At 35.5% G+C, this 15,579-nt stretch overlaps 2 protein-coding genes across 2 annotated transcripts; both read left to right on the top strand.

Moving 5' to 3' along the window:
- The first annotated feature begins 349 nt into the window (after positions 1–349).
- LOC127808385 (sugar carrier protein C-like) lies at positions 350–3,603 on the top strand. Its single transcript, XM_052346908.1, has 4 exons — positions 350–702; positions 780–1,102; positions 2,240–2,869; positions 2,987–3,603. Exons 1-4 carry the CDS (start codon positions 567–569, stop codon positions 3,467–3,469), a joined length of 1,572 nt encoding a protein of 523 aa, XP_052202868.1. The 5' UTR covers positions 350–566; the 3' UTR covers positions 3,470–3,603.
- Positions 3,604–8,486: 4,883 nt separating this feature from the next.
- LOC127808386 (sugar carrier protein C-like) lies at positions 8,487–11,229 on the top strand. The gene is made up of 4 exons (XM_052346909.1): positions 8,487–8,622; positions 8,754–9,076; positions 9,966–10,595; positions 10,705–11,229. Exons 1-4 carry the CDS (start codon positions 8,487–8,489, stop codon positions 11,185–11,187), a joined length of 1,572 nt encoding a protein of 523 aa, XP_052202869.1. The 3' UTR covers positions 11,188–11,229.
- The last annotated feature ends 4,350 nt before the right edge of the window (positions 11,230–15,579 follow it).

Consider the following 15,579-nt stretch of genomic DNA (forward strand, 5'->3'; position numbering starts at 1 on the left):
TAAATTATCACTAAACAAATATTGATAGTACAAAAGTAATATTGACACACAAATTTCATATAATTTAAATATTTATTTATAAATTTAAAATAAAAAAATATATCTTTATTAAAAGATAAAATAAATTTCAGTTAATATTAAATTTGATAACATGAATTAAGATTTTGAGTCCATTACTGTCAAATTAAAAAAATTAATTAGGATTTTGATTAATAATTATTGCAGTTTTTGTTTGTTCCTCTTCCTCCATTCCCCACCGTCCGATGGGATTAAGGTCAACCTCTTGATGCATTAAACCTCATCCATTTTGACAGGTAGAATTCTCCTAATTTTACGAAAAATATCGTCAGTTCTCTCTCCATATATACTCCTTCCATTCCCATACGATCCTCTATCTTCACCACTCTTCTCTTCAGCTTCTTCTTCCCTTGCCTTTCTCCTCCTTTTCTTTTCTCTGTCCACCATTGTGAGTTCTTCTTCTTTTTCCGTCTTTACTAATCGTTTTGGTCCCTTGGGATTTTCTTCTTCTTCGTCGTTGAAGCTACAGTAATTATAGTGAAGGAAGCATGCCTGCCGCCGGTATTGCTCCGGGTCCCGGCAACGGGAAGGAATATCCCGGCGAACTCACCCCCTATGTCACTGTCACCTGCATGGTCGCCGCCATGGGAGGCCTCATCTTCGGCTACGATATAGGAATTTCAGGTTAGCATTTAATTCATGCCTGACAATATTTAAAGAGATGCTTCTGGTTATGCATATAATGCAATCCTCTTTTGCAGGTGGAGTGACATCAATGGACTCTTTCTTGGAGAAGTTCTTCCCGTCGGTGTACCGGAAGCAGAAGGCCGACAGCTCGACAAACCAGTACTGTAAATTCGACAGCCAGACGCTGACGATGTTCACCTCGTCGCTGTACTTAGCGGCGTTGCTGTCGTCGCTGGTGGCGTCGACGGTAACGAGGAGGCTCGGCAGGAAGCTGTCGATGCTGCTGGGAGGCGTGCTGTTCTGCGCCGGAGCGCTCATCAATGGCTTTGCTCAGGCCGTGTGGATGCTCATCCTCGGCCGGATTTTGCTCGGTTTCGGCATCGGATTTGCCAACCAGGTAAATAAATTTAAATCTCCTTTTAAATTAGCATGCTCGTCGCTGTGTTTGTTCCGATGTTGGTTTTGCTCAAGGCCATGCTCTTTGCTTGGATCAAAAGATTCCCATGTTCTGATATTCCTTTTGGTTTGGTTTCTGGTTTCCCACAACTGTACAGGAACAAGAATGGTCTTGTCCAAAACAAAGCTTTTGTTTTTTATTTTCTGAACTTATTTGATTCTCTCAAGATTTCTATTTTTTTGTTTTCCATGTCCCTTCTTTTGTTTTCTTTCTTCTGACAATCTTTAATGACAAATTTTGTTTCTTTCTGAAACAAATACCGCATTGCTTTTGATTCCTAACAGTAGTAGAGAACTGCTTCCACTGCACTGCACTGTTGTAATCCAGATCTGATTTGGAATCCAGCTTGCAAATGAGATCAATATGTTTGAAAAGATACAGCAATGGATTTTCTGCAAGAAAGTTCAGTCTGATCTTCGGATCCTACTGCTTATCCTTTGCAGATCTGTGATCTATTGATTCGTCATTCTTCTCTTTCTACTACGATCAGTGCCCTGACCTTTTCTCTCTGGGTTCTTGTAAATTAATCAGTTGATATAGAAGTGCCATTTAATTTGATTAAATCTTGCAGGTCGAGCTGTTGATTGATTTGAATCAGTTTTTATATTGCCAACCCATTATTAGTTGTTTACTTAGAAAGCAAAATGTTAAAGAATTCCTCGTTTCTCTTTGGTCTTTGCGCATGAGGTCTCCGTCGCCACTGTTATCATCGCGTCCCCGTGAAGGCAAAGGCGTAGGATAGAAACAAAAATGAAAATTTGACTGGAAAACGGCTTACTATTAAATTAGATTCCTTTCTTCAATTGTGCCGTTGTGCTGTTTTGATTTGTTTTTTCTCGGTTTATTTAAAACTGAAAATAATAATATCTGCACTTTTCCAGCCTTGAAACAGGAGAGGAGCACACGTCAGTGAAGGGGACCTTTTTTATTATTTTATTATTTTTTTCCATTTTAATCCAAATTTAGTTATTGGGCTTTTTCATTAAATTTCTAATAAGATCAATAATTACAGTAAAAGTTTATGTTTTATTACAAAATAAAATTACTGACCATATGTTTTCTGATATTTGGGAACAGTCTGTGCCATTGTATCTCTCTGAGATGGCTCCTTACAAGTACAGAGGAGCACTGAACATTGGGTTTCAATTGTCTATCACAATCGGCATCCTGGTGGCCGAAGTCTTGAACTACTTCTTCGCCAAGATCGAAGGTGGGTGGGGATGGCGGCTGAGCTTGGGCGGTGCAGTAGTCCCAGCTCTCATAATCACAATCGGATCACTAATCCTGCCGGAAACCCCCAATTCGTTGATCGAGCGTGGACTGCACGATGAAGCCAGGGCTAAACTCAAGAGAATTCGAGGCGTTGAAGACATCGACGAGGAGTTCAACGATCTTATTGCCGCCAGTGAGATATCAAAGCAGGTGGAGCATCCATGGATGAATCTGTTGCAGAGGAAATACAGGCCTCAACTCACCATGGCCATCGTCATTCCCTTCTTCCAACAACTCACCGGCATCAACGTCATCATGTTCTATGCTCCCGTTCTGTTCAAAACAATTGGCTTCAAGAGCGACGCTTCGCTAATGTCTTCTGTAATCACCGGGGGCGTGAACGTTCTTGCAACCTTGGTTTCAGTCTACGGCGTTGATAAGTGGGGAAGAAGATTCTTGTTCCTCGAGGGTGGCGCCCAAATGCTCATCTGCCAGGTAATTGTCATTTGTCCCGACTGAAATTGAATTCTTGATTGATTAATTAACTTTGTTTTTTTTTTTTCTCTAGTACATACATTGTTCACTGATTTACTAGTATTATATTTTGGACAGGCCGTTGTTGCAGCTTGCATTGGCGCTAAATTCGGAATAGATGGGAATCCAGGGGAGTTGCCCAAGTGGTACGCCATAGTCGTGGTGACATTCATATGCATTTACGTCGCAGGCTTTGCCTGGTCATGGGGGCCTCTTGGCTGGCTCGTTCCTAGTGAAATCTTCCCATTGGAAATCCGGTCTGCTGCTCAGAGTATCAACGTATCAGTTAACATGATCTTCACATTCGCAGTAGCACAGGTGTTCTTGACAATGCTGTGCCACTTGAAGTTCGGGTTGTTCCTCTTCTTCGCGTTCTTCGTGGTGCTGATGACCATTTTCGTGTTCATCTTCTTGCCGGAGACGAAGAACATCCCGATCGAGGAGATGGTGATTGTGTGGAAGCAGCACTGGTTCTGGTCGAGGTACATGCATGATGTTGATTATCCTAACAATGGATCCGTTGAGATGGGAAAAGGGGGCCAGCCTGCTAAGTCTCTGTGATTTTAATAGTTTCTTTGTTTTTTTTTATTTCATATTCTGAAAAGAACTGATGAATGAGATTTTTGTCTCATAATTGGATCATCATTTTATTTCTGGTACTCTAGTAGCAGTATATAATATTTATTATTCCTTTTTCTTTTTGTTTAGTAATTCATCGTATTATCTTACTGTCCAAGAATCGTGCTATAATTTACTAATTTTAAAGTTCGATCTTTGCTGCTCATTAAATACGACCCAAAATGGCACCATTCTAATCAAAATGACTTGACTCGTGCCACATCCATGGTGGACTGATTACAGTGTCATTTTTTGACCAATTTCATCTTCTCCTTGTCTCTCTGTTGCGTTTTTACCCAAAAGGAGGGCTATGCAATAAAAGTGGTAACTGCAAGCAATGGCAGATGTGGGATGACAGTACAGTAATTAGGATGGTTTTTGTTTAATTTTGTATGCAGAGTCTATGCCCGTATTCCATCAATTTTTGGGGCCATTTTGGGCACATTGAATGGGTTTTTGACTATCTTCAGCACTGTGTTTGGATATATCCCAGCCTTTTCAGTTACTGTTAGAGAGGGTACTATACTAATTTATTAGAGATGAGATGATACTTGCTTGAGTTTAGTTATAATATATTAGTATTATTATAGATTTTCATCTTATTAAATTTGTGATTTGTATCATTAAGGAACCCCAAATCAAAGAAAATAAAGATAAGTTGTTCACAAAACTTAAACAAGAATTTCTTTAAGCATTCAACCCAACTTGACCGTTTAAACTATCAATTTAATTTATCTATTGCCACACATATCACATGATAAATTGGAGGATAGTTGTAGTATAATATGAGGAAAAGAAGAAAGAATTTAAATGAGGGCATTGGCTATAACTGTCTTTTGGGCAAACTAATGTACATTTACTTGAAAGTGAGTAATAATGAGAAATTCTAGATTTTGTTATTTTCAATCATTTTTTTTTATTAAAATTCAATTTAATAAAAATAAATTAAAAAATTCATTTTTACGCTTCTAAATATACAATCACATTATATCATCTTCTAGTATTTTAAAAATCAAAAAATTCAATATTTTTCTAATTTTAGAATTTGAAAAAAAAAAAGAAGCAAAACTCTCGAACTAGAGTTTAGAAGATTTATTTTTCCCAAACTTTAGAGTTCAGAATTTTGTTTTCTCTCCAACTCTAAAATTGAGTAAAAGACATTTCTCCCAAATCTTTGGGAGAATTGCATTCTCCTGAACGCCAGAATTCGGGAGAAATGCTTTCTTCTGAACCCTTGATTGTCCGCCATCTTCCTTTTTTATTTTAATGTCGGCTAGCTGCCAACTGTTTCTTTTAATAAATTAATATAATATAATATATTATATCAATTAGCTTCCCACAAGTCAGTCTTCCCAAGCCTCTGTCTTCCACTTCATAATATAATATTATATAGTGCTTCCTCATGGCTCCCAATTTTTTTCTTTCCAGATTTTCCATTCACTTGAAGCCATCAGCCGAATTACAATTTCAAGTAGCTTTTCCCAAACCCAGAGTTCGAAAGGAAAAAAAAAAAAAAAAAAAACTCCCAAACTTTAGTGTTCCAACGTTTGGGGTAACAAATTTTCCAAACTCTTACTTTCTTCTGAATTCTAGAGTGAGGGAAGCATTAAATTTTTTAATTTCTAAAATATAGGAAGATAGAGTGATATAATGTGGTTGTATATTTAAAAAAGTAAAAATAATTTTTTTTAAACTTATTTTCATGATATTGAATTTTAGTAGAAAATGTGCGAAGAACAAAATATGTTACTCCAAATAGAATTTTTCTTATTAATTATGCGTGTTTAATGCAAGAATTACAGTACTAACCACTTTAAAGTATAAAATAAAAATAATGAAAACCTTTGACAAAATATTGGTATCTAACCACTTGAACTATTTATATATAGTGTAATTCAACAATGGAAACATCGGAAAAAGTAAAAACAGGGATGGGTTAGAGATAGTAAGTAATGACAATTTATCTACTAATTTATATAAATAAATAACAACTCTATGCCACATATTCTCTAGCTAGCAAAAGTGCAAGGGCGTTGGGAAGCTTCTGAAGACACTTTAATTTGATGGAGAGAACTCATAAAATCAATCAGCAATGAAAGCAGCTCCAATTAAAACCCACAAACTTTATTCCAAATGGGAGAATCAGATTCACAAGTTTTTAATTTAAGAATCCTCTCCTTTGTGAAGCCTGAAATAATGGCACCAAAGGAGATTTTGGATAAGGATGATGACACACCAACACTAGTACTAAGCTGGATGTTTCAGGATCAAAGGGCCTCTTCTAATCAATTTAGTCACGGCCTTGCAAATGAACCCACAAATTGCAGCTCATTTTGTACACTCTTTTTTGCAGACCGTAAAGGTGAGAAATTAAGTGGCAACATGGCAGTCATTTTGGTCACGGTTTTGCAAATGCAGATCAAAGAAAGAAAGGTGTCACGGGGATCAAGAGCTGTTTAAATTCATCTTGGAGCAACTTTGGATCTTCTAACATCCTTTGTGGATATGGTTTTGGATAGAATTGGATAAGTGATATTGAATATATCCCTTTTTTTTTTTATTCTTTGGAGAAAATAGCCAACTCGAAAAACATACATTTTTGTTTGTATGATTAAAATTACTGAAATACTCTTACATTACAATATTAGCTCTTTGGATTATAGCTAGATTTCTAGAAGAGCCTAATATTGAATGCATATGATCAGATGAGTTGGGTTGGGTTATGTTTTGAATCTATCTGGAGGTTTCTTCTCCTTCGAATATGGCTTTGAATGGCCTTTAAAGATGATTTATTCTTTATTTTTGTCCCCTAGATTAATCTATGACATGAAAAAAAGAAAAGAAATAAAGAGAAAGCTTTTACAAAGAAAATATTCTTAAAGGGGGGCAAAGCCAAAGAGATATCACATAGAAGTTTCCCTGATTTGTCTTGACAAAGAAGTTCAAAGTTGCATTCGTTCAATAACAAGGATTACTATTGGAAAAGGGGTTGAAGGTAGACAGTTTTGCAACAAACAAAGAGATTATCATGGATAATAATACATTACTGTAAACAGTACATTTCATGTGATTTTGTCAACATTAAACTATTTAATTTTAGATATTAAAAAATAATTTGTCAACATTACGAGAGCCAGGAGAAATTAATTTTAAGCAATAAATTAACAAAAATATTTAATATAATTGCAACACTCACATTACAATTTAATAACGTTCGGTCATAATATTCACAGTCTAAATATGCAATAATTTTTTATAAATTTAAAATGTGTTTATCTTCAACCATAAATATAATTTGGTATTTTTTTTTTTAACTATAAGGATTAGGATTTCGGTGTATACATAAGAAGACTATAATTATGATGCCTAAGCCCATGGAAGTGAAGTGAGAGATTAGAGAAAGAACCCAACCTCCAAAAGGCCAGCCCACTGTTGCCCAAGTTTGTATCAATGCATGGACACCAGACTACGGGCCCAAACTCCATATAGTTTATATGGCCCAAATCCCAAACTAAACCCTGAAATGGGTCTGTTAGTAGATATGCCTGCCTAACAAACTCTCCAACGCTTTCAATTTGGATAAACAAGTTAAGACCAGATTTAGATTAGTAGCTACTACTACTAGTAGTCAGCATACGGTTAAAATTGAATAGATTAATTTTTTTTTTAAAAATTGAATCGAATCAATTGAATAGATATTTAAATTAAAAAAATAAAAAATCAAACTAATAAAAAAAACTGAATAAAATAAAAAAATTGATAAAACAACGTCCTTTTTGATATTTCAATGGATTAAGTTATTTTTACTTTTTTTAATACAAAAATCAAACCGAATCAAAATAATTAAAATACTGAAATTTAAAAATCAAATCAGACTGAAATATAGATTAAACCGAACCGAATCATCAATTTCATCCAACCAAATTTTGTTATTTTAGTTTAACTGATATGTTGCTCACGATTAGTTTCTACCAGTCCCTTGCGTTTTAATTTGTTTCTATTCCAGTTGGGTCTATTGGTGTTTATGTGTCCGTGGTCAATGGTTTCTTATTATTCTTCCGATTTTAATAATAAAATTTACATATTCATCGTATTTTTATTGTGCAAAATTGATAGTTATATATTCATATATATATTTATTGTATTTGATCTAGATATCTATTATTAAATTTTTAAACAAATCTTATTTTATTTTGAATTAATAATTATGTTATTTTAAAAGCGTAACAAAACCAACCAATAGAATAGCATTACCTTTATAATATACTATTTGTTAACAGAATTAGATTATAAGATAAGAAACCCAACGGTTAGAAGGGCAGCCTACTATTGTGGTAAATTACCAGATGCTTGGCCCAATATGATAACCAAACCTAGAACTTTGCGGTAATGATGCATGGACGCACACAGGACTATAGGCCCAAATGCCAAGGGCAGCCCAGCCCATAGAATGCCTACGGTTTGCTGAAAAGTGACAACCTTCGCCGCATTCAAATTTAAACCAATTCTCCTTCAACGCTTCAAATTTGGAAAAAGCAGTAAAATTAATCACACGAGTCTCAACAAAATCATTTGTTTCCTATGTTGATAATTTTATTGTTGATAAATACGCATTTTTTAATTCGATAAATGAAGGATTTAGGATAGTGATGAGCAGTCCATCATAAAGTAGAAGTAAGATACAGATCCCAGAGGTTTAGCCGAAATAGGATTTCCATCAACTAGAATTTAATGTTCAATAGGATTAATAGTTAGGATTGAAATTTAGCGTAATAAGATAGAAGAAGATAATAATTTTTTGTTCAACTAGTAATAGGATTTCTACGGAATTATAAGCATGCGGTAGACTGAATTGTGACTTCATTCTTCGCTTCAGATCTCTTCGGATTCTGATCTTCTTCTTCTTCTTCCTCTCCTTCTTCTTGTCGCAGAAACACCGGTGAATTAATTAGGAGAAAACATGCCGGCAGCTGGTTTTGGTCCGGGTCCCGGCAACGGGAAGGAATACCCGGGCAAGCTCACCCCCTACGTCACCGTGACCTGCATGGTCGCCGCCATGGGCGGCCTCATCTTCGGCTACGACATCGGTATTTCCGGTAAGCATGTATATAAACGCAGTTGACGACGTGATCTTAAGATATTTCAATTTCCGGCTACATGTAATCAACGTATGTAATTTCAGTTGCGGTTAATAACCCTCAGCTCATGCATGAATTAAATTACACAGGTGGGGTGACATCAATGGATTCGTTCTTGGAACGGTTCTTCCCGTCCGTGTACGAGAAGCAGATAGTCGCCGACTCAACGAACCAGTACTGTAAATTCGACAGCCAGACGCTGACGACGTTCACGTCGTCCTTGTACTTGGCGGCGTTGCTGTCGTCGCTGGTGGCGTCGACGGTGACGAGGAGGCTCGGCAGGAAGCTGTCGATGCTGCTGGGAGGCGTGCTGTTCTGCGCCGGAGCGGTCATCAATGGGTTCGCTCAGGCAGTGTGGATGCTCATCCTCGGCCGGATTTTCCTCGGCTTCGGCATCGGATTTACCAACCAGGTACGTAAATAAATTTAGGAAAATCTCTTTTTAAATTAGCATGTTTGTTACTGCATGTGTTTGTTCCGATCGATGTTGGTTTTGTTCAAGGCCATGCATGCTCTTAATTTGCTTGGATCAAAAGATTTCCGTCTTCCGATATTCCTTTCGGCTTGTTTTCTGGGTTCCCACAACCGTACGCGTGTGCATGAACAAAAAATGGTCCTGTCCAAAACAAGGATTTTTTTTTTTTTTTTCTGAACCAATTATTTGATTCTCTTAAGATTTCAATTTTTTTCTTTTCACGTCCCTTCTTTGTTTTCTTTCTTCGGACAATCTTAATTTAATGACAAATTTTGTTGCTCTCCGAAACAAATAGCTAGCGCATTGCTTTTGATTCCTAACAGTAGAGAACTGCTTTCACTGCACTGCACTGCACTGTTGTTATCCAGATCTGATTCGGAATCCAGCTTAATTTCAAATGAGATCAATGTGTTTGAAAAGATACAGCAATATATGGATTTTCTGAAAGAAAGTTCAGTCTGATCTTCGGATCCTACTGATTATCTTTTGTAGTTCTGTGATCTATTGATTCGTCATTCTTCTCTTTCTACTGCCATCCATATCTTATTGGCTCTGTGACCGTCTCTCTCTCTGGGTTGTTGTAATCAGTTGATACAGATAAGTGCCATTTAATTAATTAGATAGATTAAATCTTGCAGGTCGAGCTGTTGATTGATTTGAATCAGTTTTTATATATATTGCCACCCCATTATTGGGTGGTTGGTTGGTTAATAAACAAAAATTTGAAGAATTCCTTGTTTCTCTTATTTATTTTATAGTAAGAGTTTATGTTTTGTTATTACAAAATAAAATTACTGACCATTTGTTTTTTGATATTTGGGAACAGTCTGTGCCACTGTATCTCTCTGAGATGGCTCCTTACAAGTACAGAGGAGCACTGAACATTGGGTTTCAATTGTCTATCACAATCGGCATCCTGGTGGCCAACGTCTTGAACTACTTCTTCGCGAAGATCGAAGGTGGGTGGGGATGGCGGCTGAGCTTGGGCGGTGCAGTAGTCCCAGCCCTCATAATCACAATCGGATCATTAATCCTGCCGGAAACCCCCAATTCGTTGATCGAGCGTGGACTGCACGACGAAGCCAGGGCTAAACTCAAGAGAATTCGTGGCGTTGAAGACGTGGACGAGGAGTTCAACGACCTTATTGTCGCCAGTGAGACATCAAAGCAGGTGGAGCATCCATGGATGAATCTGTTGCAGAGGAAATACAGGCCTCAACTCACCATGGCCGTCGTCATTCCCTTCTTCCAACAACTCACCGGCATCAACGTCATCATGTTCTATGCTCCCGTTCTGTTCAAAACAATTGGCTTCAAGAGCGACGCTTCGCTAATGTCTGCTGTCATCACCGGGGGCGTGAACGTTCTTGCAACCTTGGTTTCAGTCTACGGCGTTGATAAGTGGGGAAGAAGATTCTTGTTCCTCGAGGGTGGCGCCCAAATGCTCATCTGTCAGGTAATTGTCATTTATATATCCTGATTCCTGACTGAAATTAATTAACTTTTTTTTTTTTTCTCTAGTAAATACATTGTTCACTGATTTACTAGTATTATATTTTGGACAGGCCGTTGTTGCAGCTTGCATTGGCGCTAAATTCGGAATAGATGGGAATCCAGGGGAGGTGCCCAAGTGGTACGCCATAGTCGTGGTGACATTCATATGCATCTACGTCGCAGGCTTTGCCTGGTCATGGGGGCCTCTTGGCTGGCTCGTTCCTAGTGAAATATTCCCACTGGAAATCCGGTCTGCAGCTCAGAGTATCAACGTATCAGTCAATATGATCTTCACATTCGCAGTGGCACAGGTGTTCTTGACAATGCTGTGCCACTTGAAGTTCGGATTGTTCGTCTTCTTCGCGTTCTTCGTGGTGCTAATGACCATTTTTGTGTTCTTCTTCTTGCCGGAGACGAAGAACATTCCGATTGAAGAGATGCTAATTGTATGGAAAGAGCACTGGTTCTGGTCGAGGTACCTGAATGATCCCAACAATGGATCTGTTGTTGAGTCGAGGAGTAAAGGTGGCCAGCCGCCTACTGAGTCTGTGTGATTTGCTCGACTGAGTTCATTTAGCTGCATAATTACGTACAAATTGGAGAGGGGGGGATGGGGGAAGGATTAATTAGTTTGTCCACCTTAGTATTTTTTTTTTTTTCATATTCTGAAAAGAACCTTAATATATATATTTTTTTCTTTAGTCATATTTTGAAAAGAGCTGATGAATTAGAATATTATCTTATAGTTGGATCATCCTTTTTATTTCTGATTCTTTGGTAGCAGTATATAATATTTAGCATTCTCTTTTCTTTTTGTTGTAATTTACTGATTTTACAGTTTGATCTTTGTTGCTCATAACAAAGACCCAAAATGGCACCAAACCGTTGTAATCAAAATGGCTTTGACTCGTGCGTGCTAGCTATATACATTCATCGGACTGATTACGGAGTCATTTTTTGACGGATTTCCATCTTCTCCTTCTTAAGTGTCTCTCTGTTGCGTCTTTACCCAAAAAGAGGGCTTTGATTTTCAGTCTACAGCCATTACCAACTTTCCATGTTGCTCTAAGTAATGATTTCAACCAGAACAATATTAATTTGTGGTATTTATTTGTGCATTTAGCTAGACAATATAGCGCGGGCTATGCAATAAAAGTTGGTAATTACAGGTGTGGTGGCACGAACAAAGGTCTATTAAAAAGTTTAAAATATTTTTTTAAATTAAAAGGCGTAATTTTTCATATATGAAAAGGGTCCCATGCGAACGCCCAAACAAGATAACTTTGACATTCAAATTTTTTTTCGAAAAGATAATCAATTATTTATAAAAAATTAATTCTTAAAAAATTTTAAAATATTAGAATAAATGTTACTCGTAAAAGATAAATGTCATCTATAACAATTTTAGTCTCAAGCAGACTAGAATTAATCAAGATAGATATCATTTATAAAAGATAGATGTCATCTATAATAATTATAGTCTCAGTTAGATTAAGATTAATCAAGATAAGCATTATTTATAAGAATTTTAATTCTGTTACACTAAAGATTATTTTATATTTCTTTATAAATAAGCCGTCACTTCTTTTTTAAAAGATATGACATATTTAATACTAATTTCAATACAATTTCTTTCATTATATTCAGTGTTTAACTTAAGTATCGGAGTATTTATACGGTAACTTCTTCGCGTTTTCTGATTATTTTATTATTTTTATAAACTTAAATGATTTGATAATAATATTTCTAATCAAATAAATTAATTATTATATCCAAACAATATCAGGAGGCAATGACAGTTGGGGGGGGGGGGGGGGTTGACGGTACAGTCATTAGTATGGCGTTTGTTTAATCTTTTTTGCATTAAATAATTTTATTTTTTCTTACTATAAGGATTAAGGCCATGGAAGTGACATGAGAGACTAGAAAACGAACTCAAACTTCAGAAGGCCAGCCCACCGTGGCAATTACCAAAGCTTAGCCCAAATTGGGAAACAAAGAAAATGGAAAACCGGCCCATGTTTGCGTCAATGGATGGACACGAGACCCTGGGCCTAAACCCTGGAATGGGTCTGTCTGTTAATAGATATGCCCGCATAAGGATGGTGCCATTACTGTCGGTTGTTTTTCTTAAATGTAATATTAGGAAATAAAATAAATAGGGTGTAATCATCACCTCATTTTTGGATTATTTTATTTTATTTTAAATTTGCCTCTTTCCCTTGCATCTCGATTTATTTATAATAATAAAATGATGATATTTATTTGTTTTTTATAGTCTGTCTTAATGGTTTCACAATCAAAATTTTTAACATGTCTTAGAAGTCTATAGAATTAAATTAATATTATGAACAAATTAAAGGCCAACACAATGTATTTGGACGTCGTGTTATTTATTTATTTTTTACATAAGAAAAAACATCTTTTAGAAAAAAATAATCAATATTCATGGAAAACCATTTGCTAGTTTCTTCTTTTAGCTTTACATCAATAGATTTGAGTGATTTTATTATAATTATAGTAGTAATATTTTATATTACATTAGTGACATATATAATTAGACTATATGAAAAAAAAATACAATTTTATTAAAATAAATTGAAGGGAAACAAAAATAATATTATATCCAGCTTAATAATTAATCAACAAACAATGTTAAAAGAAAAATAAAATATTAAAAAAGCATTATACTATACTGTACTGTACTAACTCCCAACTCATGCAATTGCAGCTATACAACTGCCTACCAACTCATGCAATTGCAGCTATACAACTGCCCACTCATCTACTCAATTAATATAGTTATATAACTACCATTAATTTAACTAACAACTCATACACTCAATCCTGCTATATATATAAATACCAACTCATATGCACTCAATGTAGCTATATGACTATCTCATAACTATACTAGATGTATTTGGTAACACTTCTGTGTACATTGCTAACATGCACTTCTCTTCCACTCTAGACCCATTGTTAGGATAATCAACATCATTCAAGTACCTGGACCAGAACCAGTGGTCCTTCCAAACAATTATTATCTCTTCTATTGGAATGTTCCTCGTCTCCGGCAAGAAGAAGAACACGAAAATATATGGTCATCCGCACCACAGATCGAAGAAGGCTAAGAAAATGAACAGACCGAACTTGAGGTGGCAAAGTATTGACAAAAACACCTATATATAATATATGCCACTACAAAGGTGAAGATCATGTTGACGATCAACGCTCTGAGCCACAGTAGCATAGGTGTTCTTGACAATGCTCTGCCGCTTGAAGTTTAGGTTGTTCATCTTCTTTGTGTTCTTCATGGTGCTGATGGCCATTTTTGTGTTCTTCTTACCGGAGACTAAGGACATCCCGATAGAGGAGATGGTAATTGTGTGGAAGGAGCACCATGTGCAAAGTGGACGGATTGAAGAAGAAGAAGAAGAAACATCCGTTGAGTATGTGTGATTTGCTCGAATGAGTTCATTTAGCTGCATATATAATTAAGTAGAGAGGGAATAATTAGTTCGTATTTTTTTTTTTTAAATTTTTTTTTTTAACTATGAGGGAATAATTAGTTTGTGATTTGCTCGTATTTTATTTATCAACTATGAGGGAATAATTTTCATATTTTGAAAAAAAATAAAAATTAGTACGTATTTTATTTTTTGATATTTTGAAAAGAACATATGAATGAGATTAATATTATCTCATAGTTGGATCATTCCTTTTATTTTTTATTTTCTGGTAGCATGCAGTATATAATATTTATTATTATTATTATTATTCATTTTTTTTCTTTTTATTTAGTAGTTGATCGTATTATCCCAATATATGTTCAAGAATCGTGTTGTAATTATATATTTACTAGTTTTAAAACTTGATCTCTAGTCTACTGCTCATAAAAATGAATGATCCAAAATGGCACCATTTTAATCAAAATGGCTTATAATTCCTTTTTTGTTTTTGTTTATTATTTCAACCAGAACAATATTAATTTGTTGCATTTAGCTAGACAAGACAATAGCACGGGCTATATATGCAATAAAAGTTGGTAATTACAGGAAATGGCAGATATGGGGTGACAGTATAGTAAATTAGTATGGTTTTTGTTTAATTTTGTATGCAGAGACTATGCCCATATTCCATCAATTTTGTTTTGGGGGCCATTTTGAATGGGTTTTTGACCATTTTCGGCACTGTGTTGGGATATATTCCAGCCTTTTCAGTCACTGTTAGAGAGGGAATTATACTAGTTGTTTAATAGGAAAAAATTATAATTTCGTCCCTGAATTTTAATATATATATATATATATATTTGTAGAATTTTAAATTTTTTGTTATTCAAAACGTGATCGAAAAATTATACAAAATCACTCATTTAACATGTGATATAATTTTATATTATTCTTTAAAAATTAAAAAATTCTTCATAATTTTGTCTAATTATATGCTTTGGCTCAATCCATACATCCAAGAAACCGTGCAGTACTGTAAGTGATGAAAAAGCCTGAGAAATAACGCCCCATTAATTATTATATAGCCAGCCATGGCCAAAGCTCAGAAGAAGTCTGCTATGGTCCTTGGCCTGACTAGTTTTCACACTCTCTCTTCTTCTTCTTCTCTTACTACTTCCGTGGCTTACTAAAGGCAGGCCACAATCTGTTTGTGGGTCAATGGGTGTATCTGTGTTATATATAGGTCCATCTGTGAATTGGGGGCCCCCATTAATCTACAGTGTAATAAGCCCTTTGGTTATGGGGCACTCGACTAATAATTTCTTGAGCCATGCATGCAATGTTAATTAATGTTGTAATTTCAATTAATTAAGAAACTCCAATGTCAACGTTATTATTTTAAATCTGTACGTTAATTATGAGGATGTGGCATCTTTCGCATAATTTATCAATTACCATTCTATATATATATATATATAAATTAAAGTTTTTCAA

The sequence above is a fragment of the Diospyros lotus genome, chromosome 8 (genome assembly GCF_014633365.1).
Source record: "Diospyros lotus cultivar Yz01 chromosome 8, ASM1463336v1, whole genome shotgun sequence".
NCBI lineage: Eukaryota > Viridiplantae > Streptophyta > Magnoliopsida > Ericales > Ebenaceae > Diospyros > Diospyros lotus.